Source organism: Capra hircus, chromosome 9 (genome assembly GCF_001704415.2).
Source record: "Capra hircus breed San Clemente chromosome 9, ASM170441v1, whole genome shotgun sequence".
NCBI lineage: Eukaryota > Metazoa > Chordata > Mammalia > Artiodactyla > Bovidae > Capra > Capra hircus.
Genome location: NC_030816.1, coordinates 31,855,361 through 31,882,569, shown reverse-complemented (window position 1 = coordinate 31,882,569; position 27,209 = coordinate 31,855,361). Strand labels below are relative to the sequence as shown.

At 42.5% G+C, this 27,209-nt stretch overlaps 1 protein-coding gene across 1 annotated transcript in view; it reads right to left on the bottom strand.

Annotated features, from left to right (window-relative positions):
* The window catches only part of PREP (prolyl endopeptidase), a 141,924-nt gene that overhangs the window by 105,392 nt on the left and 9,323 nt on the right, over positions 1–27,209 (bottom strand). The window contains exons 3-6 of the mRNA XM_018053118.1: positions 8,811–8,944; positions 7,602–7,732; positions 4,804–5,013; positions 389–510 (exon numbers count right to left, since the gene is read on the bottom strand). Coding sequence (XP_017908607.1) covers positions 389–510; positions 4,804–5,013; positions 7,602–7,732; positions 8,811–8,944 — 597 coding nt within the window. The remainder of the gene's footprint in view (positions 1–388; positions 511–4,803; positions 5,014–7,601; positions 7,733–8,810; positions 8,945–27,209) is intronic.

Genomic DNA, 27,209 nt, shown 5'->3' with positions numbered 1-27,209 from the left:
TTGTATAAAATAGGAAAGCAGACACACTCTTCGCCCTCATTCTCACTCGTGTAGAAAGAAACTTCTGGACGAAAACTCTCTTCATCTCTGAGATTAGGATCAAGTTTTGAAATATTCATGTTCTACTTTGCGTTATTTTGTACTTTTACATTTTTACCATAAGCATGTATTACTTTTAGTACTAAGATTTTTATGTTGAGATTACCTTTAAAAGATTTATCACCTTCGCTATTAAGAGTACACTTGAGGTCTAATATTTTTAACAAAAGAATATTCAACTTCAAATGGACTTCCACTATCCATAAAGATCACCATATAAAGAGAATATTTATATACACAATCCATGACAGATGCTATTTGTGGGTAAAATTTCACGGTAGTACAATACCTCAGCTCCACCCATCCACTTAGGCTCATCAGGAAACTCAGCACACAAAATATCTTCTGACTGATCAGTCCCCAACACATGGTAGCAGAGCTTTTGGTGGAGATTGGTGGATGTTTCTGTGCCTGAAGGGGTTAAAAATGTACACTGAAATGCATCTGACAATTTTAAGAAAATCTATTCCTCCCATAGTAGACAATGCTAAAAGCATCTAAAAAGCTAAGTATCTGGTTATAGGATTACACAATACAAAGTTAATATACAATAGTTAATCACTTTTCTATATACTAGCAATGAAAAAGCGGAATTTGAAATTAAAAACAAAATACCATTTACATTAGCAGTTCCCAAAACGGAATGCTTAGGTATAAATATAAGAAAATATGTATAAGATATATAGGACAAAAATTATACAACTGATGAAAGAAATCAAAGGATAAATCAACGGAAAGATATACTCAGTATCTTATGGAAAACACTCAATATTGTCAAGATGTCAATTCTTTTCAACTTGATCTACAGATTCAATGCATTCCCAATCAGAATCTCAGCAAGTTATTTTGTGGACATGGACAAACTGATCCTAAAATTTATCTGGCGAGGCAAAAGACCTGGAAGAACCAACATAATATTCAAAGAAAACAAAGTTGGAAAATGTTCACTACCCAACTTCAAGATTTATTACACGGAATCAAGACAGTGTGGTATTAGCAAAAGAACAAACAAATCAAGAGAACACAGTAGAGAGACCCACATCAAAAGAGTCAATGGATCTTTGATAAAGGAACAAAGGCAATACGATGAAGAAAAGATAGTCTCTTCAACAAATGGTGCTGTAACGACTGGGCATCCCCGTACAAAAAATGAATCAAGACAGAGGCCTTACAAACTTTGCAAAAATTAACCCAAAACGGATTGCAGGCTTTAAAATGTAAATGCAATTAAGAAACTCCTGTAAGAGAGACTTCCCTGGTGGCCTACTGGTTAAGACTCCACGCTTCCACTGCAGTGGGCATGGGGTTTGATCCCTGGTTGGTGGACTAAGTTCCCACATGCTGTGTGGTCAAAAAAAAACAAAACAAACCAAAACTTCTAAAAGATAACACAGAAGGAAACCTAGATGACCTTGGGTCTGGTGATGACTTTTTAGATACAATACCAAAGGCATGAAAGAAATACTGAAAAGCCAGACTTCATTAAAATTAAAACCTTCTGCTCCATGAAAGACATTGTTAAGAGAATGAAAAGACAAGCCACAGATTGGGAGAAAATATTTGCAAAAGACACATCTAATAAAGGACTGTTATCCAAAATATACAAAGAATTTTTAAAACTCAACAATAGGAAACAAAGACCAAAATAAGAAAACGAATTTTAAAAAGGACCAAAGACCTTAACAGACCTTAGCCTCCCAAAGAAGATATAGAAATGGAAAATAAGCATATGAAAGATGCTCTGCAGCATGTATCAAGGAATTGCAAATTAAAACAATGAGATGTTACTACATACCTATTAGAATGGCCAACACCCAGAAAACTCACACCACCAAATGCTGGCCAAGATGTGAAGTAACAGGAATTCTCATTCATTGCTGGTGGAAATGTAATGGTGTAGCCACTTCAGGACACAGTCTGGCGGTTTCTTACAAAATTAAACATAACAGATGCAGAAACTATGCTCGCTGGTATTTACCCAAATGAGTTGAAAACTTAAATCAACACAAAAATCTGTACACAGGGGTTAACAGCAACTTTATTCATAAATGCCAAAACTTGGAAGCAACCAAGATGTACTTCAGAGGTGACTGGATAAACAAACTACAGTACATCTAGACAATGGAATGTTATTCAGTGCTAAAAAGAACTGAGCTACCAAGCCACAAAAACACATGGCGAAAGCTTACATACACATTAGTAAGTGAAAGAAGCCAACCCGAAAGGCTACATACTATGATTCCAAGTATATGACACTCTGGAAAAGGCAAAGTTATAGGGACAGTAAAAATATCAGTGGTTGCCAGGGGCTGGCAGAGGAGGGAAGGATGCACAGGTGGAACACAGAGGGTTATTAAGGCAGTGAAAATGCTACAATGCTGGGTGCATATCATTATACATTTGCCCAAACCAATGGAAGGTACGACCCCGAGAGTGAACTCTGATGTCAGCTATGGATTTGTGGTGATTATGATGTGTCCATAGGCTCATCTATTGTAACCTCTGGTGGGGATGTTGATAATGGGGGAGGAGGCTATGCATGGATAAGGAACAGAGGGTATATGGGAAATCTTGGTACCTTCTACTCAATTCTGGTGTAAATCTAAATCTGCTCTAAAACATGAAGCCTACTCATAGCTACAGAGAACAAACTGGTGGTTGCCAGAGGGGAGAGAGGTGGGAGGATGGGCAATAGAGGTAAACAGGATTAGAGGTGCAAACTTCCCATTCCCAAATAAATGTCACAAGAATACACTGTATAGCACAGAGAATTTAGTCAACAATTGGCAATAACTTTGTATGGTGACAGATGGAAATGACTTATGATGATTATTTTTATAATGTATAAATATACTGAATAACCAAAAAAAAAAAAAAAAAAGATTAAGTCTATTTAAAAAAAAACAAAAGTATCAGTTGATTATCACCCTGGAAATAATCACACATATTTGCTGATTTTGGAAGTTGATATAATGTTGAAGGAAAAAAGGAAGAGGATATCATCACATGAAAACAAAAAAGTTTTACAGTACTTGGTGATTCTCCATGGGCTTTCTAGGAACATTGGTAAGAAACACAGGACCAGAATTGCTTAGCCTCACTCAAGAAGTCCTCTACCACACAACCTGAGAGGCTGTTGAGGTCTTCCAGACAAGAGGACAGCAAAATTACAGCTGGGAGATGTTGGTTTTCTTAAATCAACCACGGTTACTAATTATAACTATTTCTGCCAATGGAAGTTAAGGTTAAATAATAATTTTCATGCTTTTCCAGAAGTTAACTTAATAACACTGTCCTCTAACAAGAAACAGCTAGTGATAAACATTTTTGGTCTCCTGGGACTTGGAAACAACCATTTTCTAACTCAGCAGCACTCTAAACACAGGCAGCTAATTCAGTACACAGAGCACAGAGAGCTTTCTTTAGCCAGCATCCCGGAATAAAAAGCCTACTCTTAGCTCCTCCTGCAGTTCATTGGTTGAACTAAGAAAAAGGTACTACAGTAATCTAATCAAAGGCAGCAAAAGCTAAATGTAGCTGAAAAAAAATGAAAAGCATAACAGATTCACTCCCAATTCAACTGGGGGGAAAAGAGAAAAGAAAATGTATCCCCAACAATATAGCAGTTCATGGCAAGGGGACAGCACGTGCAGGAGAAAGCAGTGGACTAGCCTTGCTTCCTGCTAGCTCCACACACTGCAAAAAGTAACTGAGACCCTCCACCCCAGCTCCACATCTTCAGCAAAGAGATGGTAAAACCCACCTGTAAAGACCAACCAAGACAACACGAAAATGCTTTACACCACATGGAAGTAAGGAGTAGCATAAAGAAGATGATGCTGACAGCTTGTACCAGCAAGGTACAAGCTATAGGGTCCTTTCTACCTAGGAAGGTGAGAGGTGAAGGGAAAAAAGGGAACCAGTTGCACACAACAGGATCTCTGTGCAACTAAAGAGGAGAACACATGCCCTGGAAGTTAACAAGGACAAAAGTATGCAGACAAATATGACCAACAGATGACCTGCAACTTCTCAGGAGAGGAAGAGATGTGATTACTGCAAAACTTACCATCACTCATTAAACCTCATTAAATAAGTCGGTTTTATTAAAAAAAAAAAATCATCCATTTTCTCCATGACCCTCTTGGGAGACAGCCTACATCTGTGAAGAACAGACACTGCAATAAAAATGGCCCCAATTTTTCACAGTTCCCTGTATTTGTTTCCCCACCCTTGAACGGCCCTGTGACTTGCTTTGGCCAAAAGAAAGCAGTGAAGTGATGTTCCAGGAGCAAGCCCAGGCATCAAGGAGGTTGTGCCTTTTGGCTCTCTCTCTTGGAGAGCTGTTGTGCACACAAGCCTGGGCTGGCCTGCTAGAGGATGAGAGACCACATGGAGCTTCATGGAGGCCCCAGACATGTTCAATTGACTGGCAGCTAATCACAGGTACATGACAGAATTTAGCTACAGTCAGAACTGCCTGGCCAATTTGCAGACTCAGGAGCAAAAATAAATGGTCATTATTGTGAACCACAAAGTTTTGGCAGGATCTGTTACACAACAATGGTAACAGATACAACATCCTTCAAGGAAACATGATTCTAGACCAAGCAACCTCTACATAGGGTCTAGCTTCTTCTCTAAGTTATGTGGAGACACACTTCACTTCATGAAAAAGGTGCTTCATCTGAAGTCTCAACCTACCATCACTTTTCCCATCCTGCTGCGGGTATGCGTTGTAGAACATCCCCTTCCCGTCATGGGTCCAGGCCATACAACTGAACTTGACTCTTTCAAGCACATCTGGAAGCTCTTTGGCACCATCGACTTTCATGAACTTGATGGTCACCCAGTCGGAGCCGCTGGCACTCAGACCATAGGCAAAATATTCACCATCCTCACTGAATGCATAGCCTAAGGGACACATGAGAAATTGTCAGTGAACATGGGAACACAACTCCCAGCCTTGCCACTGTCCACCATGCTGACAAGGGTTTTTCCAGCACATATGGAGGCAGAAAGCAGCAACAGGAGGAACAGGAAACTGGTAATGAGAACTCTTGGGGCTTACCCAGGACTTGCAGGAATTTGTCTTATGACCTTGGCCAAATTCCCTAACCTTTCCAGGTCTTAGTTTCTTCATCTGTAAAATGACGTATCGAATTATATGACCACCAGGATGCTTCCATTTAAAATTTCTATAATTCAATAAGTAGCTCATTTAAAAGCAGAGCTCATCTGGGATTTCAGCATATTTTATTTATATTCAGAGGGGTGGGGAAAGGGAGGAAGGAAACTGCTTCTAGAGTAATGATTGAATGTAACAGACCTAAACTGGAGCCATTATCTAATTTTTGGAATGGATTCCAAACTACTTGAAATCACTCCTTACTACCTCATTGTCTGAGAACTGCTGGCATGCAGGGATTAACATTCACACCATCTGACAACCAAAAGCCCAGGTAAATGAAGCCTGAGGGTTTGCAATACAGACTCATGCAGTGCATATTCCAACAGTGACAGTGAAGAGTAAGGAGAGCAACACTGCTGATGGACTAGCGCACTGTGTCCCACCCTCTGGGGCTGTCACAGGCAGAATGTCCTAACCATGGTGCAATGCTTCTGGACAAATATTCATGTTTCTGTTGGCTTTTACGATCATAAAGAATGTGTAGTATTTGGCACTAGAGATACCCTCTTATGGTGTCTGCTAACCTTCACTGGAGGCTGAAAATCATCTTAAGAAACCAAACTATTTTCAGAGGTCTCCTACTATTTTGAAAGGAACTTCTATGAGTGAAAAATAAAGTTAAAATTTCATAAAACCTATTTATTAATCACTTATAATTCCTATAAAGCATCCAGGCTCATATGTACATAAATAAACAGAAAAGGGTCGAGAAAGTAATGGAGTAAATATTCATTTTTTTGTCTGCATAAGTTATATATAATTTTAAAAATTTCAGGGAAAATGCAAATAAAATATTTTGACTTTAAAAGGTATATTTTTAAAAAGTCATACACTATGAAAGGAATCTGAATGTCTGCTGTTGTGTTAGTTGCTCAGTCGTGTCCAACTCTTTGCAACCCCATGGACTATACTTGCCAGGCCCCTCTGTCCATGGAACTCTCCAGGCAAGAATACTGGAGTGGGTTGCATTTCCTTCTCCAATAATATGGTCTTCAGAAAACTCAAAGACTGAGACCAAGTTCCATGTCTAATTTACCATGTTATCCATCAGGGCCTGTACATGACAAACATTACAGGAAAAGGTTTTGGAATGTATTATTGAAGTGAGAAACAAGACCCTGTTATAATGAAGTCCTTCTGGGTGAGTTTCAAGATAGACTTTGGTTAAAATGAAGTGAGTTTCTATTTAGAGTATATTACTGCACAGTATCAGTGTATTAAATTCTTTCACAACTCCAAGATCAAATTCAACGAAGAATACTCACAATAAACTTGCTGGCATCTTATTTCCAATACTGATTATGATTATTCTCAGTACTAATTAGACTAAGGATCATCATTTACATATACAGAATATTGGGGGAGAGGGGGAGGAAGCACTAAATGACTAACTGACTTTATAAAGGGGTCTTTGCACACATCTGCCGAGACAGGGCTCTTTAATTCCCATCTAATCGATTATAGGACTTCAGAGTTCCAACTGCTCAGTTTTGTAGGGCTGAATCTACACTTGAGCTTTTTCAAAAATAGAATATGCTGAGCCAACTCAACTAAACATCTAGAATACTAGTCAGTGATGACTCTCAGAGTGTACAATTTGTAAACCATAGATAGATACAGTGTATAGACAATATTCTTACCCTAAAGTTGGGTGTTTATGGCACAAAGCTGGGGTAATCTTATTGACTCTGGAGATTATCTTGGGGGAGGTTACTCAGGAGACATACAGCAGCTGAATACATATTTCTGCATATAGCAAAACTTATTCATTCAGTTTTTAAACTTGCATCCTCAGGGGACAAAGCAACAAGTTGTCAAATTTCTACAAGACTGTGTTTTATACTTTTAATCCTAACATCATAACAATCAACTAAATTTAAAAATTCATCACTTTTTCTTGTCAAGGAAGTAGACTTCATATTCTTTCCTGTTTTACATGTACAATTAAAACATTCTTTGTACAACTTAAATTTCTTTTGGAAGAGAATTAATTTTTTTTCCAAATACAGACAGGTCTCAGAGATGCTATAGGAAACGGTGATGATACTTCAAGATCCCAGAAGCCCTAGAAGCTAATTTAGGTCCAGTGTGAATTATTCTCTAGTTCTGCTTCATGCTGTCAGAAGGTATGACCACTCATGTGTTCTAAATATACTGTGCCGAAATCAGCTTTCCCAACACTGCATGTGCGTCTGTTCCACAATATGGTTCACACTGTGTCTCGTCTCTCAGGGGTGGGACGACTGCACCCACATCAGAGCTGTCAGCGCGGGGCCCAGGACTCCCGCGGGCCTGGCTATGGAGCCCTCACCTCGGAGCGCCACTGTGCCATCATCGGAGAGTATGTTGGGGTCGAGGAACACTCTGGCTTCACCCTCTAAAGAATCCTGTACATATAATACTCGTTGGTTCTGCAAACCTGTATTGTAAAAATAGAAATACCTGGGGGACAGAGACGGTCTTTATTTAGTTGTGGAGAAAAACCAAACACATAGAAACAAAAGGGAAAGCAACATACAAAGGTACAATTGCAGACAGGCTGTGCCAGGGGACTAGAGTGGAAGGTCCCACCAGCTCCCTGAACCTAGAATTTGTTACCGGAATTGCTTTAGGTATTAAAATAATTCACTGTGATTCTGCACATCAGCTAAATAAAGTCTGCTTTATATGCTAAAATGAAAACTGATTTTCAGTAAAGCAGTAACTTTTCTTTTTCAGTGGAGAAGACAGCAGATTTGCTAAAATGTACCAGTTCCCTTCCTTAGTCATGCCCCTAGGGCAAGGGGCGGGCAAACCTTTTCTGTAATGAGCAAGACTGCAAACTATTTAGGCTTTGGGCACCATACAGACTCAATCCTGCAGTCGTGGTACAAAAGCAGCCATGAATAACACAAGCAAATGACCATGGCTGTGTGCCATTTAAACTTCATTTGCAAAATAGGAGGTGGGCGAGGCTGGGCATGCAGAGCATACTTTGCTGATCCCTGTGTCGGGGGAGTCTAATAATTTCTAAAGTAAATCTATGGTAGTGGTTCCAAAAAGACTTAAAAGGTGAACAAGAGGCTATGTTTTAAGTGAGTGTCAGAGGGAGAGGAACAAGAGAGGTGAGTTAATGGGTGCTCCCTCTTGGCCTACTGCCATTCTTGGATGGAAGAAATGCATCCAATAAAGTCTTTTCACGTAGTATAAGCCAAAGAGGATTAATTTTAGAGGCAAATAAATCTCCACTGCTATCTATGAATCATGCTATCTCACCAATTACTAGCCACAAGACAACTACTTCCTACAGTCTAGTTTCATCCTAGGACACATCTCTGCCAAATTTCTTAGTCCTTAAGAATGTGGACAACAGACCAAAAAAAAAATACTATTTTCATAGTCAAGCATAGAGATGAATTGATTTTACAATGTTTGTAAAGTTTATAAACTGGTAAGTTATTTGGAATTTGTACTGTAAAATTTAAGAAAGTACTAGATTAGAAAAGCAAAAAGAAAATGAAATGAAAGCAAGTTCACATACCTTTTCCCTTTCTTGAAGTGGCAGCTATACTTGGGATAGTCATACAATTCAGTCATTCTCTCTTTGTATAAACCTCTAATAGGACACTGCTCAAGAAATGGCACGGTAATCTTGTTCTGGGCCTCCACGAAAGCCTGGAGAGAAAATTTAAATGAACAAAGCATGTCAGATATAAAATTTTCCACATGGAGTATTATGCATTAATATTACCAGCAAGATTCAGCAATTTCACTTCCGGGACTATATCCTAGGGAGACAAAAACATTATATTGAGGAGACAGCTGCACCCCCATGTTGACAGCAGCATTATTTACAATAGTCACAACGTGGAAACAACCAAAGTGTCCCCTGACAGACGAATGAATAAAGAAAATATGGACTACATATAGACAAGTATAATCCAGTCATAAAAAGAGTAGGAAATTCTGCCATTCATGAGAACACAGATGGAACTTGAGGACAATAAGTCTAACGGAGAAAGAGAAATACTGCATGATCTCACTCACATGTGGACTAATGTAAAACAAAACCAAAATCCACAAACTCACAGAAAAATCAGATTTGTGGTTACTAGAGGCAGGAAGGAGATAAGGCAAGTGGGAACTGAATGAAGGTGGTCAAAATGCACAAACTTCCAGTTATAAGATAACTAAGTATTAGGTATGTAGTGTACAACATGATGACTATAACTGACATTGCTTTAAGAGATATAAAAGTTGTTAAAAGGGAATAAAATCCTGAATTCCCATCCCAAGGAAAAAAAACTTTTTTCTTCTTTCTTTTCCTATCTGAATGAGTCAATGGATGTCAACTAAACTTGTCCTGGTGATCACTTCATTTTACAAGTAGATCAAATCATTATGCTGTACACCTTAAACTTACACAGTGCTGCACATCAACCATATCTCAATAAAACCAGGAAAAAAGATTTTTGAAAAATACATCAGCAAAAGCATACTTGTCCTCAATAAATAGTAATACTCACATGGCACTCTGTACCAAGCAAGTATTAACTCATTTAGAACTCATATTCCAATGGAGAAGGTTCTTTTTCAGCCCAACTTTATGGATGGGAAGACTAAGTCTTCAGTTCAGTTCAGTCGCTCAGTCGTGTCCAACTCTTTGTGACCCCATGAACTGCAGCATGCCAGGCTTCCCTGTCCATCACCAACTCCTGGAGCCCACCCAACCCATGTCCATTGAGTTGGTGATGCCATCCAGCCATCTCATCCTCTGTCGTCCCCTTTTCCTCCTGCCCTCAATCTTTCCCAGCATCAGGTCTTTTCAAATGAGTCAGCTCTTCGCATCAGGTGGCCAAATCTTAGAGTGGTTCAAAAGCTGACAAACATCGCACAGCTGGGAAGTGGCAGGGCCAGTTCTTGAATCTGTTCTCAATGAACACACCATACCACTGCTCAGACCACACACTCTCAAGAAAGGGTACTCACCCCAGGCCAAGGCTCCCGGCTTTTCAGCAGCCAGTGATCCCCAAATATCAGATATAAAGAAACCAAGCTAGAGATACCCAGGTACTATCTATCCAAGCCAGAGATACCCAGGTACTATCTAACCAAGCCAGAGATACCCAGGTACTAGCTTATCAATTTTGTTTTTGACAATTTTTCCAAGACCTACTACCCTTGTCAACTCGAGAACTTTGCTAAATGTTGAAACTATAGAATATTTTTAAAAAAGAAACATTGGAAAGTGGGTGGCACTAAGTAAGTTTATGGACAACAATGGTTTGGAAGAAAAGCAAGAGGTAGCCTCAGGAGATCAGGAGATGCTGGCAGAGGAAGTGACAGTTTCTACAACAGATCAGTTGTATCCAAGCTTAGCCTGTTTATAACTAAGCAGTCAGAAAGGTTATAATACTATAATAATACTGTAATACTATAAAATCTGGGCATCATAATAATTCACATCTGGCTATTAGAAATGAAGCATGAATAAATGTATCAGTTCAACTGAACGTTGAATCAGATATCTACGCAAAGGCAAACCGTTTTGATAGGAGAAAACTTCAGGAAATGCACAACTTACTATATTCGGAATGGCACACAAAAGACGCGTTATTGTCAGAGTCCATCCAGACCTAAGGTCACCCAGCCCAAAATGGTCTTTAAATGGGCTCTCCTTACACAAAGCAATGACCCCAAGCTAGAGAACCACGACTCTGTGCTGAGAGAAAGCTGCTCTAAAACTCAAGGTTTATAATGTGCTTGAAAACAAGCGGGAAAGAGTATGAGGTATGACTACAGTGATTAACAAGAGTTTTGCAAGAGGATCAATTCAAGAGAAATAAAACAGTTACGGGTCACATTTCTCATTTCAATCAAACAGAAAATAAAACTGAGTGCCACAGAAATACAACTCCAACTGCCTATCATGAGGGATTAGCAAACCTCACCATGGCCTGCTTTCCTATGGTACTCGAGCCTAGAATAGGGTTTATATTTTTAACAGCTGGGTGCAGGCAAGGGTGGAAAACCTATGACCTGGGTGACTCACATCATCTAAAATATTTCCCATGCGGCCCTTTACAGGAAGTTTGCTGACTCCACTCTATCTCATTACAAAGTGTCCACAAAGATACTTTTTGCTTTTTAGTTATAAAATCGATGCACAGCTGCAAAGCCACAATGGGCAGCACTCTGGGGTGGGGTGGGAGTGGGGGAGTGGTGTGCAGTGGCATGGTGTGTGTGTGTGCGTGTTGGCACCCTGGGGGGTGTATTGTGTGTGTAGCATTCTGGGGGGGTGGTAGTTGAGGGGTGGGTATGTGTATGCACAGCATTCTAGGGGGGTTGGGGTGGTGGGTGTGTGTGTTAGTCACTCAGTCATGTCTGACTCTTTGCAACACCATGGACTGTAGCCCACCGGGCTCCCCTGTCCATGGGATTCTCCAAGCAAGAATACTGGAGTGGGTTGCCATTTCCTTCTCCAGGGGATCTTACCGACCCAGGGATCAAACCCAGGTCTCCTGCATTGCAGGCAGACTCTTTATCGTCTGAGCCACCAGGGAAGCAAAAGCATTACCTGATTTCACGGGTGAAGTAAACTGGACCTTTTGACATGACCTTCCCTCCTGTCCCTGGCCTCAGTCCACGGAGCTCCCCTCCCAGCCTTTGTCTCTGCTGGGTCACCTGTCCGCTATGTCCGTCCCCCTATCTCCGTGGGAGGTGGGAGCCTGAGCATCTCAAGCCCCATTTACTGCTGGCTCCGTGTCACCCTGGGTGTGCAGCCTTACAGACACGGAAGTGGAGGCAGGTGGTAATAAGGTCACCTGGCCAGGGTCACTCAGTGAGTTAGCGACAGCACTGACGCCAGAGTTACGTTCTTTCAGTCACTGTAACAGTGCCCGAGGCTGACCCCTGGCCTGCTACTCTTTTACCTGGCCTTTTACCTTTCAAAAGGGCTCCTCTTGCTCTGGGTGGAGAACAGACTATGGGGGAGCAAAAGCGGAAACAGGGAAGCTGGTTAGGAGGCTCAGGCAGTAGTCTGGTGACAGACAAGTCCATGTAGAATGGCCTGTCTCAAAAAGGAGCAGGGATGGGACAGAGGGGAGGAATGGGAGTGTGGACAGAAGATGGGTAAGCCCACGCTCACATCTCGGTCAGATGGTTGGTTACTAGAAGGGTCTCAGCAGAACATTCAAGCTACTGAGGGCTCCCACCCTGAGACCCAGCAGGCTGAGAGTCCTAGAAGGACCCTTTCCACTAGGGGTCCTCTGAGGAAGAAGCCCTGCGGCCTTCATTTCCCTAGTCCTTCTGCTTTGTGTCTGTATGAGGCTGCGCCTAGGCCTGACCCTGGCTCTCGGAGGGCCACAGTGGCTCCATGAGCCACAGATCCGTAGTTCATCTTCCCTGCAAAGGTGAGCTGTGCTCACCCATGGATTCTCTATGCTGCTTGGCTTCTCTCGGTACAATCACAACTGCTGCCACAGAGTCCATCTCACAACAAAGCAGGCACGCTGGCTCTTCTCATACGAAATGTTCAGAAAACCATCAGAACAGTCGTAACAATGCTACTAAATAACCAGGCTCATTATATCCAATATGTCACCCACAACTGTTAGTCAATTACTTTAACTAGAGCAATATTTAAAGATGACACCCCTCCAATACCTAGATGCAAACAATGTTCAGACCTCTTCATGAAGGTGCAGATAAAACTTGTTAAGAGGTTTGTGAAATTTAGGGTCCCAAAGAATACCAATGATGACTTATTGGTCATTTATGGATTTAACAGTCTGACATCTTCCTCTGAAAATTAGAACACATTTGAGGGAAAGGAAGAAGAGGTATAAGGATAATGAAAAGAAAAACTTGAGCAATTGTATGATGATAAAGAAGCAGGGTGAGGAGAATTAAATTATTCTTGTCCTGTAGGAGTCTCAGTATCCAAACTCATACTCCAGGGTATTATTAAAATCACTGAAACTCAAAAGCCCATGAAATGACACCAGCAGCTGAGCTTTTTAAAGAGGATCACGAGTTTAGATTTTATAGCTATGGATGAGTCTGAACACATTTTTTCTAAGAATAGTTGCTCAAAGCTAAGAAATCCAATTCACATTTCATTTTGCCTTAACTATTAGAAACCTTCAAAGGGAAGTTTCAGTTATGCAAGACTTCTAAATCCTGTTGTACAACACTGTGTTAACAATATTATACTATACACATTAAACACTGTTGAGAGTAGAACTCATGTTAAATGTTCTTACCATAATTTAATAAAAAGAAAACACAGCTACCTGCAAAGTGTTGCTCAGTTTGGGAGCTGGAAATGCCTTTACCTTTACTGTTTCCAGAATTTTTTCCAACTTGTCCTCACATCAATCCACTAAACAGCTCAAGTCCTTTCACAAGCACAAGTCTTACATATATGAATAAAGAGGATGCACAGGTTACTTATTAGATAAAGTATATAATGCACACAGGGCTTCCGTGGTGGCTCAATGGTAAATGCAGGAGACGTGGAAGATCCCCTGGAGGAGGGAATGGCAGCCCACTCCAGTATTCTTGCCTGGAAAATCCCATGCACAGAGGAGCCTGGTGGGCTACAGTCCATGGGAGGGTCACAAAAGAGTCAGGCATGACTGAGCGACTAAAAAACAACACAGAGCATCACGATGCGCAATACAGGAATAAAAAGATGAATCACACACATAAAGATAAAAGCTCTAGGAGAACACAGGAAGGGAAAGCCACTCCCAGGACAGGGTGGAGTGGGCCTCAGAGAGTGGGGCAGGCAGGCAGTCTGATGGCAGAGAGAGACTTCCAGCTGGGAGACTGACTGTGGCGTGGGTACCATTCGAGTGAAACCAGGGATAGTGCTACCTACATCCCACAGACCTGGAGGAGTTTTAGCTGCAAATTCTACACACACAAGGGTGTATATATGTAGGTGTGTGTACATGTATACATACATATGTGTACATATACATATGCACACAAACGTGTGGATGACACAAACACTCATGTATATATATATATGAGTGTGCTGGTTAAAGCAACTATGGTCAAGGCAAGTGGTTGGTGTCACAGCACGGACTGGCGGTGTTTTCTGTATAGTCCTGAGTAAGGAGCCGAGAGCATCCTGGAGGCCAGAGTGGGAAGCACCCGGACTCCCTCTCTTTGCTGGGAGTGTAGCAGAATTCAGAAATGACTCCCTGGGTGCAAGGATACACCCACAAAAAAGAAGACAAGAGGTGGCACAGTTCATCTGGGAGGCTGCAGGACCCAGGGCCAGGAGGGCTGGGTGACCACATGGAAAACTACAGGCAGGTCGTGCCAAACACAGTGAGAGGCAGCTGCTCCAGGAAACGGGTCTAGAAATTGAGACTATAGAAGAATGGAGTCACGTACTTTACAGGACACACTTAGGAACTGACACCCCACAAATGAAAAAAAAAGCACACCATATTTTCCAGTGTTCTCTGAACATTTACAAACATTAACAGTACATCAGATCAGACCAAAAAGGAAATCTTAAATTCCAAGAGAAGCTTCTTTGGGTCACGGTTGTTAACTATAATGCTGTTATATTGACCCAGGGAGGTGCCTTTCTCTTCCTGGCCCCACAAACCCCTACAAACCCCAAGGACAAGAAATGTTGAATCCAATTGGTGAGATCCCAAAATCCATAAGGCTTATCTTTTAACATTAAAAGCCCAGTGTGACTACAAAGAAAGCAAAGGGCATCAAGAGATGAATTCAGTTTTCCTTCTTGTTTGGTGAGTTCATCAGATATTTTTTAGCTAGTGATTCTTTTGCTCTCTGAGCTATTGAAATTTTTTGCTTTCATAATTTGAAAATGTTACACAGGACCAAAATGTTTCAAGGTAGTTTTAAACACACCAAAAATGTCTGAAATATGAAAATACTGGAATCCAAAACGTAACAATTTAACTGGATTTTTTTAATAAACTGCCCCAAATTTAATTCTGCCAATAAATAAAGAAAAAAAAAATTAAAAGTGGGTCCCTGTCTACTCTCAGGGCAGGAAGGCCCCCATTGAGCTTCCTGCTGCATGTGGGTGACAGACCAGGTAGAGCCTTCCAAAAGACCTTCCAGGTCTCTTTCCACCTTCTCTGCCTGTCCCCAGGAGGGCAAATCAACTTGTTCCGCCACTGGGCGAGTTATTGCCAATCAAAGGGGAAGGAAGCAGAAAGTCTCGCTATGACCTCAGATTCAAGCCTTGGTCTCAAACCTCGCCATTACCAGGGAGCTCATTCGCAGGTGGAACACTAACCTGAGCTGGCTCTGTTCTTCAGTGTACATACTACTACTGACCAGGAGCCTGGCATGGACAGAGGCCATCTGCACATCAAGTCCAAATCTAACTTAAAACCCACCCAGGAAGAAGTTAAACACATACATATCCTCTCTTGAATAACTCTTGTATCAATGAGGAAATCCAAACGATAACAAGACTATTCCAAAAATAAGAAAACCAAATCTGTTAGGAATTAAAGTTCTTGTTGTTTAGTTGCTCAGTCGTGTCTGACTCTGCTACACCATGGACTGCAGCACGCCAGGCCTCTCTGTCCTTCACTATCTCCCTGAGTTTGCCCAAGTTCATGTCCACTGAGTCCGTGATGCCATCCAACCATCTCATCCTCTGTCGTCCTCCTCTCCTTTTGCCATTAAAGTTCTTAGAATGTGACAAAACACCTGAAGCTGACATCTGTTTCTTTTCAGTATCTAAGGATGCCCCACTGATAGACTGGAGGTGGCGTGGTGGGTGAGGTGTGACCTCTGCTAGCCATCAGAACTCCCCTCCCTGAGATCCAGGGATTCATCCAGGGCCGGGCAGGACACCCATGCAGAAGGAGGCTCAGGGCTGGTCCAGGGGTTTGTTTAATGACTCACACACATCGAGGCAGCTGATCTGATCGAGTCCACAGCACAGATTCAGGAGCGTACCTGGAACAGGCTTGGGGGAAGAAGTCAGGGCCTGGGTGTGCCATGTGCTGAAGGGCAGCGCCCACACTGTGATGGATGAAGTACGTGTGGCCCAGGGAAGATGCTCTACACCCAGATACAAGGTTAGGTCTGGAAAATGAGTCACACCTTCAGGAAGTCTGGGGTTCACCCTCTCTTGATCAGATTTTATCATTTCTGGGTGCCAGCAGCTTACACTAAATGCCATAAAATGTCAGTGATACCCCTGTCTATATTTTAACTATGTTAACTCCTTTCTACATTCTTCACATAAGTAAACCCTGTTCATTTTCATAGGCAGAATCTTCCATCAATTCTCTTTGACATATAACAGTCAATAACGTAGTTATGAACCCAGGACAAGCAACCAGAATCCTTTTTTAGGAACCGAGGTGAACAATAGAAGGAGAGGTTATCTCATGACATCTGGGCTGTGTAAAACCTGAAGGGGCAAGGACCATCTTTCTCTATCACGTGGGAGAGGCTACTGGAAAACAAAACAATCAGAAGAGCAGATTACCTAAGAGACAGGGACAGACAGGTTAACAGAAACATCACAAGCAGTCCTAGATCCAGCTGTGCCTTACGGCATGTACTGATCTTCAGTAACGCGAGCCTCTCAGCTCTTTTTTAAAAAAAATATATAAAGGTGCCGTTTATCATGAGTCCTGACTGATACAGCTCTTCCAAGAGCCCCTCAGCTCAAGCACCCCAGGCTGGAAGAGGATGAATCCACCAGAAGCTTGCCGGAGGGCTGCATGGGAAAGCCTGGAAAAAGTGATCATCAGTAAACGAGAAAGAGTGAAATATTAATTAAACATTCTAATCGAAAACCTTTAAGGTAACAAAAAAATAAAATAAAAATAAATCAATGAGTTAGAAAATTAAAGGATACAACTTAAAAGTTCTAGAACCATTCCTTTCTAAAAACACCACATTCAACCAAAGTTCTGGCTAAACTAATTATAAAGAGGAAAGAAGTTACAGACACTGGAAATTTGAAATGATAAAGACAGACACACAAACCTGGAGAATAAGGTCATTGTAAGAAATATTTCACATAACCCCATGCTAGTAAGTTTTAAAATCTCAATGACATGGACAATTTTCTAGGAAATACACACCACTAAAACGAATCCAAATAAAAGGAGATATGAACAGAGCCCAAGAATTAACTGCAATAAAAGAACCTGTCCTAGATAGCGCTAAAGCTTTAAATGATCAAGCAGATAATCCCTGTGCTATTTAAGCCACTTAATAATAAATGCAATAGCAACCATTTATTAAGCACTTACTTGTGAGAGATGGGAATACCAGACTACCTGACCTGCCTCTTGAGAAATCTGTATGCAGGTCAGGAAGCAACAGTTAGAACTGGACATGGAACAACAGACTGGTTCCAAATGGGAAAAGGAGTACGTCAAGGCTGTACATTGTCACCCTGTTTATTTAACTTATATGCAGAGTACATCATGAGAAATGCTGGACTGGAAGAAACACAAGCTGGAATGAAGATTGCCGGGAGAAATATCAATAACCTCAGATATGCAGATGACACCACCCTTATGGCAGAAAGTGAAGAGGAAATAAAAAGCCTCTTGATGAAAGTGAAAAAGGAGAGTGAAAAAGTTGGCTTAAAGCTCAACATTCAGAAAATGAAGATCATGGCATCCAGTCCCATCACTTCATGGGAAATAGCTGGGGAAACAGTGGAAACAGTGTCAGATTTTATTTTTTTGGACTCCAAAATCACTGCAGATGGTGACTGCAGCCATGAAATTAAAAGACACTTACTCCTTGGAAGAAAAGTTATGACCAACCTAGACAGTATATTCAAAAGCAGAGACATTACTTTGCCGACTAAGGTCCATCTAGTCAAGGCTATGGTTTTTCCAGTAGTCATGTATGGATGTGAGAGTTGGACCGTGAAGAAGGCTGAGTCCCGAAGAATTGATGCTTCTGAACTGTGGTGGTGGAGAAGACTCTTGAGAGTCCCTTGGACTGCAAGGAGATCCACCCAGTCCATTCTGAAGGAGATCAGTCCTGGGATTTCTTTGGAAGGAATGATGCTAAAGCTGAAACTCCAGTACTTTGGCCACCTCATGTGAAGAGTTGACTCATTGGGAAAGACTTTGATGCTGGGAGGGATTGGGGGCAGGAGGAGAAGGGGACGACAGAGGATGAGATGGCTGGATGGCATCACTGACTTGATGGATGTGAGTCTGAGTGAACTCCGGGAGTTGGTGATGGACAGGGAGGCCTGGCGTGCTGCGATTCATGGGGTCGCAGAGAGTCGGACACGACTGAGTGACTGAACTGAACTGAACTGTGCCTACCACTCTGCTACATGTTTCACTAACATTATCACTCAGTTTTTCCCACTACCATATATAGTAGTTTTCTCCAAATTATAAATTAGAGAATTGAAGTTTAGAGAGGTTGATAAGCATGACCAATGTCACACCTCTGATAAAATTGTGGAGTTAAAATTCAAAGCTGCCTACCTCTAAAGCTATTCATTAAAAAACTATACATTGTTGCTTTCCCATGAATAAATAGGTTCCAAGATCTTGGAAGAGTTCTCATCTGCTGCTGGGAAGAACAGGGTAGAAAAGAAGTTCTGGAAGAAGGGAGACATTAGGATGCTACTGAACGTCTAGCTCGGTGGCAATGCATGCCTGAACCAGGCAGTGCCAGCGGGGATAAAAACAAGAAGGGTATGAGATTTTACAGAGGCAATTGGAGGTCCAGAAAATCATGCGGATGATTATACACAGAAATGCTCCAAATGGTTAGAGTGCCATCCAGTGCTATACAGGAGAGTTCTGGAAGTCTTTATTATGACATACGCCTTGATTTCCCCCAATGAGAAAAATCAGAATCACAAATAAAATCCCTCCAGTTTACAAAGATGCTCTGAACAAGTGAGGCATCTATGAGAATTTTAGCTCCTTGAAAGTACCCTCTATAAAGCAAAGCTATTGTTGTTCTCTGCTGCTGCTGCTACTGCTGCTAAATCGCTTCAGTCATGTCCGACTCTGTGCAACCCGAGACGGCAGCCCACCAGGCTCTGCCGTCCCTGGGATTCTCCAGGCAAGAACACTGGAGTGGGTTGCCATTTCCTTCTCCAATGCATGAAAGTGAAAAGTGAAAGTGAAGTCATTCAGTCGTGCCCGACTCTTAGCGACCCCATGGACTGCAGCCCACCAGGCTCCTCCGTCCATAGGATTTTCCAGGCAAGAGTACTGGAGTGGGTTGCCATTGCCTTCTCCCTACTGTTCTCTAATCATCTCTATAAAGCAAAGGTATTACTGTTCTCTAATCATGTCTAAGCATTCTCTAAGGCAGTTTTTCCAAGCTTTCTGGATCTTAACAATTACCAGATGAGGTGCTTGGGAAACAGATTCCTACTCCTATCAGATACTCTACAAGTAGATCTTGGGCATGTCTATTTTTAACAAGTACCCAGGTGATTTTTGGGCTTCTCAGGTGGCTCAGTGGGTAAAGAATCCACCTGCAAAGCAGAAGGGTTCAATCCTTGGGTTGGGAAGATCCCCTGAAGGAGGGCATGGCAACCCACTTCAGTGTTCTTGACTGGAGAACCCCATGGACTGAGGAGCCTGGTGAGCTGCAATCCACATGGCTGCAAAGAGTTGGACACGACTGAAGCCACTAAGCACAGATGCATGCACGCACAGGTGGTTTTTAACACTGAGTGCTTTCCCCCTGGACATGGCGGACATCTAAGAGAAAAGAAAGCAGCTCAGAGAAGTCACAGTTATCTTCGTTCTTTAGCTGTTGGTTCTTTAATAACTGTTTTCCCAAAGATAGCATGTCTGATGTCAACATTTCTCACAGAGGAAATGTAGATTATTGGAACCAAAGCTGAGTAGTGCTTATGGGGAAAATATTAATGTTAAATGTACTCAAGCACCTTAAGAATTTCATCAATGGTTTGGGGGCTGCTTTCCCTGGTGGTGAACAAATGGGGCAAGACTCCCAGCCTCTACTCAAGGTATGGCTCAGCCTCCTTTTGGCACTTACCTCCAGCAGCTCGAAGGTTAAGGGGCTCACCATCTCCAATCTCTGGTCTGCCTAGGATGGCATGTGATTTGAAGCTGTCATGGACCACATTTCTCTTGCTCATGACAGCTCACCCTTCTCCTCACCCCCATGTAATCTAATGTTCCGATTAGTGGCGACACAAGTAAACACAGGACAGGGCGGGAAAGAGAAGGAAACCAGTGGACCTGTGGCATTTGGGCTGCCAGGGTCCATCTTCCTCGCCAGGGTTCTTGCTGCTTAGTGAGAGAACTCCACATAGCTGTCCTGTCACTGCAGAAGCAAAAGAAGGTCCCCAAGGTTTCTACCAAATCTTTTCTCATTGCCACAGTACAGCCAAGGGATGAGCACAAACATGTCTGGAGCCTGGCCACACAGAACTCCCTCTCCTCGGATGCAGTCAGCAAGCAAGCGACAGAGGGCTGAAGGACTGTAATCACTGATGCCATTAGCAGTGCTGCCTGAAAAGTGGAAATTCCCACCATGGAGCTCTAGAACTACTTGGTTCCTGCCTGCTCCAAGCCTAGCTCTCCAGTCCACCCAGAAGCTGGCCTCATTGTCCCTGCTATGAATTCCTTACTTGCCAAACGTCGCCGGAATTCATTTCGGCTGCTTGCCTCAAAAATCCCATTGCAGAAAGCAAGAAAAAGACAAAAGAAAGGACTGCTTAGAAAAGAGGATGGCCCAGTACCAGCAAACTCTATCATACTTTGGACAATTACCCCAAGCAGAGATCAAAAGGACATGGTTCCCTAAATACACGTTTCAACTGTGGATTTACAAGAAAGCACACTAAGGCTAAACATTTCTGTAGGTGATGAAACATTTTAAGACCTTAGAAGTCTTGGAGACTGAGATAATAACTGGTAATATATTTACCTAAAGCATTTCCTGTTTCTAGTAGAGAAGGAACAACATAGCAGTAATTCTCAATCCAGGTCCTTACATGAAACATTAATAATGGAGGGCAGGGCATTTCACGATGGGTTCATAAACACCAATTAAAAGAGGGGTTTACTTAACAGCTTCAGGGTAATCTTTGGCCTAGTTTAATCATTGCACTTTAGAACAATAAAACCACACTTACAAGTCACAGTTCCAACCACGGGCAGAAGTGGAGATTCAATGCTCAAAATATAGGTATCTTTTTCTAAGACACTAGATTTCAAAAGGAAAATGCTGCCTACTTCTGTAGATGAAAATAAAAAGACACAGATATCTCTAAAGTTCAACATTCTGAGTAAGCAAATAAGAGGACTAGAGTCTGAAGGTCTACATTTCAATACATTGAAGCAGCAACACCTAAGCTGCACCACCTTTGTATAGAGCTCTGCTGAGCATGGAAAATGAACTGTTACATGCATTTTCTCAGCCGGGTGTTGCTAAAAGCTTGGATCTAGATGAACTGAGTGTGACTATATTCATTTTAGAGATGAAGAAAAGAAATCCCAGGTAAGACATCTGGCTGTACTCACAGGTCAAGAAAATGGAAGCCTAAAGGCTACGACTTCCAGTCCCATCTGGCAAATACTCTGTTCCTCTGCCCTGTGTCCCAACAGAAGCGACACCAGCAATGTCTGGAAACTCACAGTACAAAAACCATGTTCACAGTTTGTCCTAAAGTCTACAAAAGAACACTGCAAACCGAAACCAGTCTTCTATGCTGTGAATTATATCCAGTATTCCTCCACTCCCAGTCAGCTTCATCTGCTGTCTGCTGGCTTAGAGACACTGAACTAGCCCTTCACATGAGTGTACATCCTGGAGCAAGCTTTCCCTCTGTAGGCTCTGCTGCCTGACAGCCTGAGGGGGAGATGCTAGTGGACAAAAGGATCTCAGCTCCCCCAGCCCCTCATCAGTTCTTGCCCATGATGGCCATGTCCCACACTAGGGAGACCACACCACACAGGGAAATCTAGGCCAGACCGATAGCACAGAGCGAGCAGCTCTTCATGCTATATCCTTTTAGGGTCGATCTTAAAGAACAACAACAAAAGTGAGCAGAAAACCACATATCAGAAGTTAGGATTCCAGGGAAAGGAGCTGACTGCCCTAAACGTTGTTCTCCACTGAACCTCTATGACATTAAAATACCTACAGAGAAATCCTAGGCTATTTAACATCCTAGAGCTGATCAGAAGTCTTCTGAGATTTAAATCTTTCTTGCAGAGGAAGGGAGGAGTATACGCAGGGGAAGGGGATGTTTCCAGCTTCCTCACCTGTCAAAGTGAGGGACTGTTCTGCTCACTACCTTCATAGGCCCTTCTCAAAAGATATAACCGGCAACCCTTAACTATTCCTCCAAATAGGGGGTGGGGAGCAAATAATGTCTTAGAAAAGAAGATCTCTGTTTCTTTGATCCTCTATGAAACAAATGGTAATTTTTTTAGGAGTAAACATACATTTGGTGGGGCAGGGCGGGGGGGCAGGGGGGGGGGTTGGTGGTGTGTGGTTCCTATTAAGAAATCTTCTCTCATGATCCACAAGGCAAATAGAGCTATTGGTACTGTCATTTAGCCCAAGGCAGTTCTCAGGGAGGGGAAAAAACAAATTGGTCTTTTGATATCTGCAGCTGGTATCCTACATTTGCTTACCTCCTGGACCAAAGCCCCACCAGGACAGGGCTTCTGTGGAAGCTAGACTTGACAATTAGCTACAATAACAGATGTAAATTCTTCCCCTTTTGTAAGTATCTCCCCTTCACTAAGTAACAAGTTCTGGAATTCAATCAAGAGGTCAAAGCTGCAACAAGATGGAGTGAAATGGGGAGGCTCTTCAAAAGGTGAGAAGGATGCTGCCTCTATCTGGACTTCAGGGCTGCAAAACCAAGCCCAGAAATGCAGAGGATTTCTCACTATCAGGAAAGGGAGCAGATGGTGCCCTGTGGACTGACTGCACCATGATGGGTGGGGAGGCCAGGAGAAAGAAATATGCATTTGGTATCCTCCCAGCATCTCCCTGGTGGCTCAGAGGTTAAAGCATCTGCCTGGAATGCTGGAGACCCAGGTTCAATCCCTGGGTTGGGAAGATCCCCTGGAGAAGGAAATGGCAACTCATTCCAGTACTCTTGCCTGGAGAATCCCATGGATGGAGGAGCCTGGTAGGATATAGTCCATGGGGTCGCAAAGAGTCGGACACGACTGAGCCACTTCACTTCACTTCACTTCAGGGACCCGCGAGCAAGATGGCTGCTGCAGTGAGAAGAGCAGTGTAAGCAAGGTTCAAGGGCTTGAAGGGCAGCGCAAGGCGGGGGGGCAGAGCAGCCCCCTTGCCAGTGTACACCAAAGCTTCTACAATTCCCCAGGAAGAGTGGTCCATCTGCACAAAGAACACAGGATGACGGTGAAGTCACTGGGCTTGGCAACTGAGCCACTGCTGACCACAGAGATGGATGACAGATGGGGCAAAGGAAGAAGGGTGTGAGCCCCCTGCAAGGGGCGCACGACTGGCTTACAGACAGGAAGAGAGGAGACGGCCCGTGGTAAGAGCTGAAGTGAGACGCGAGTAGGGCTCACCCGAAGGGGCCAAGACACCAACTGAGACTAGGAAATATGCTACAGAGAGCTAAGGCGGAGTGTGGGGTTTGGGGTTCACTTGTCTGTCTGTCCCGGGAAATTTAGGAAGTTAGATTAGGAAGTGAATCACATGCACATTACAGTCAATGGGTGGGGGGTGGGCGTCTTACTATTAGTAGTCTGGAGGCTCAAGTCCCCTCAGAGTCAAAGCATCAGGCTGCACACACACATCAACACTGCTGCACGCACTTCCTTCCATGACCTGCGGAGGACAAGCTGGGAGAGCCTGCTGCCTGGGAAGCATGGGCTCACCACTGCTGGGACCTGCCTCACAGTCTTCAAATTCTTTTCAGTGAGTAAACCCTCCCCCTCTACCGTCTCACTTCCAAGGTTTCCCTGGTGTCCCACTCACTCCAGTGAGACTTCACTATGGTTTAGACATCTACCTCCAGCGTACACTGCAGTTAGCAGATGTCTAAAGAGCTTTCAACAGAGTCTTCCCTTTACCTTTTGTTAAGTTTGTATTTCCACAGATTCTTCTAGAACAGCGAGCAAACAGCAACAAACCACTGTCTCTGAGACCTAAAAAGGCACTTTATAAAGTCGTCACCCCCAAGAGCGCCGCACTCGTGCACCCTTCTCCCACTTCCTGCTCCGCCAGGAGCACTTTCCACTTAGCAAAGCAAAGCTTACAGCCCAACACTGTAACAGATGCACGGACTACTGCGTCAAGCACAGCTATCAGGTTCAACTTAAATGCTAAACCGCTGTTGGAAATGGAGATTTTCAATTTTCCACTATTAAAAATAACACTCGAAACTGGCCCTTTTCTATCTGAAGTGACACTATTACTTGCCCAGAAGGCCTGAAAACTCTTTATTCCTTAAGTATTTACTTTTTGTTGCTGCTACTGGGTGGGTTGATTCCTCATCATTGATGTTATGTATGAGTGGTATTGATTTTATATTTATTCCATACATACATGCTTTATTCAATTCATTCTGTTTTCAGTTGTTTCCCTTGGGTTTTCTAGATGCATAATCACAGAACCGATAATTAATGATAATTTTATTTTATCCTCTACAAATTTTAGTTCATGTTTTATTGCACTGGTCAAAGTTTTGCAAACATATGAAAACAGCAGTGACAGAGTTATTCCAGTCTAGTGTTCAGGTTGCTTTGAATACTTACTATTAAAGCTATTACTATTTTTAGTTTTGGATTTTTTAAAAAATTCTTAAAACATTACCTAGATTAGATTAGTTATATAGGTTTACTTAATCTATGGATATAATAATATTAAACTAAATTTCTGTGACAAATTCTCCTTTTTTATTTTTAACCTGCTATCATTGTTTATAGTCTTCACATCAACGTTCATAAGAAAGGTTGGTCCGAATCTTCACTGTCCAATACTGGCAGCCATTAGCCACATGTGGTAACTGAGCACCCAATATGAGGCTGCTCTGAAGAGGAGAGTGAAAAAGTTGGCTCAAAGCTCAACGTTCAGAAAACTAAGATCATGGCATCCGGTCCCATCACTTCATGGGAAATAGATGGGGAAACAGTGGAAATAGTGTCAGACTTTATTTTTTCGGACTCCAAAATCACTGCAGATGGTGACTGCAGCCATGAAATTAAAAGATGCTTACTCCTTGGAAGAAAAGTTATGACCAACCTAGACAGCATACTGAAAAGCAGAGACATTACTTTGCCAACAAAGGTCCATCTAGTCATGGCTATGGTTTTTCCAGTGGTCATGTATGGATGTGTGAAGAAAGCTGAGTGCCGAAGAATTGATGCTTTTGAACTGTGGTGTTGGAGAAGACTCTTGAGAGTCCCTTGGACTGCAAGGAGGTCCAACTGATATGTGCTATAAGTGTAATAGTGGGGAAGGCGATGGCACCCCATTCCAGTACTCTTACCTGGAAACTCCCATGGATGGAGGAGCCAGGTGGGCTGCAGTCCATGGGGTCACTAAGAGTCGGACACGACTGAGCAACTTCACTTTCACTTTTCACTTTCATGCACTGGAGAAGGAAATGGCAGCCCACTCCAGTATTCTTGCCTGGAGAATCCCAGGGACAGGGGAGCCTGGTGGGGTGCCGTCTATGGGGTCGCACAGAGTCAGACACGACTGAAGTGACTTACCAGCAGCAGCAGCAGCAAGTGTAAAATACACGCTGGATTTTGAAAATTTAGTCTAAAAGAATGCAGATACCTTAACAATATTTTATATTGATTACATGTTGAGATGTTACTACTTTGAATATACTAAAGTACTTTAATTAATTTCCTGTTTCTTCTTACTTTTTTAATGTGGCTACCAGAAAATTTTCAATTATATATGTGGCTTACATTATATATCTACTAGGCAGTGCTGGTCTACTGTTTCCTCTTTGCAAAGTAGTTCTCTCGAGTTTTTAAATTACGGCTGAACTGATCTTAAACAACTGAGCTGCACAGGATATTCTACATACTGGTACATCTGCTAAAAAATAGGGTTATGTGGGCCTTGGCAGCTTGAAAGGATTCATCCAGATTCAAGTCCCCACCGCCACCATCTTTGAGAATTTTCAAGTTGCCAGTCTGCTGATATTTCTTTAATAAAGGATAAAGCCTCAAATGCCAGGAACTGTCAGAATTGGATAAGCTCTATTAAACATGAGATTAAATCAAAGACTTACTGATAGCATTTCAGATCTTGAGCTATCAATGTTCCTCACTTCCGGGCTGGTTTTTATTGAAAATGTAACAAGCAGCTTTCTTTGTTTTAAAGGCTACATGAAGATTTTCCTCTTTACACCGAGGTATGGCTAATACACCCACTTCTGGGTACATGCCTCTAACTGTGAGTAGAAAATGTTCCTGCTGCTCTTCTGCTCATTAGAAAAACACACCCTATCTTTTCAGTCTGAGACAAAAATTTCACTCATCAGATCTCAGATGACAACCAGCTCCTGTCAATAACGAGGTTGGTTCAGGAGAAGGATGCAGGGCAGGCACTAGCTGCACGGCCCTGCCACCTGAGGAGCACTGCCTGGACAGGTTAGCATGAAGCAGGCATGGAGGGGTCACCCGGCGTGCTTGTAGGAGGACCCATAACGTCCCATGGCGAGCAAAGACACGACTCTACTCCTACAGCGTGCATTCTCAAAGCTACTACACCCAGAGTCTTTGATTTTTTATCATTTCTTTTATGTGAAGTTGATAACCACCTGGACCACCCGATTCCACTCATAAGCTGAGTGACCTTGGACACGTTATTTAATCATTCAAACTCAATTTCTTCATCTGTGAAATGGGGAAAAGAAAAAGATCTACTTCAGGATTTGAGAACTGAATGAGACAGGGTATGCAAAGCTACCCCTGAAGTT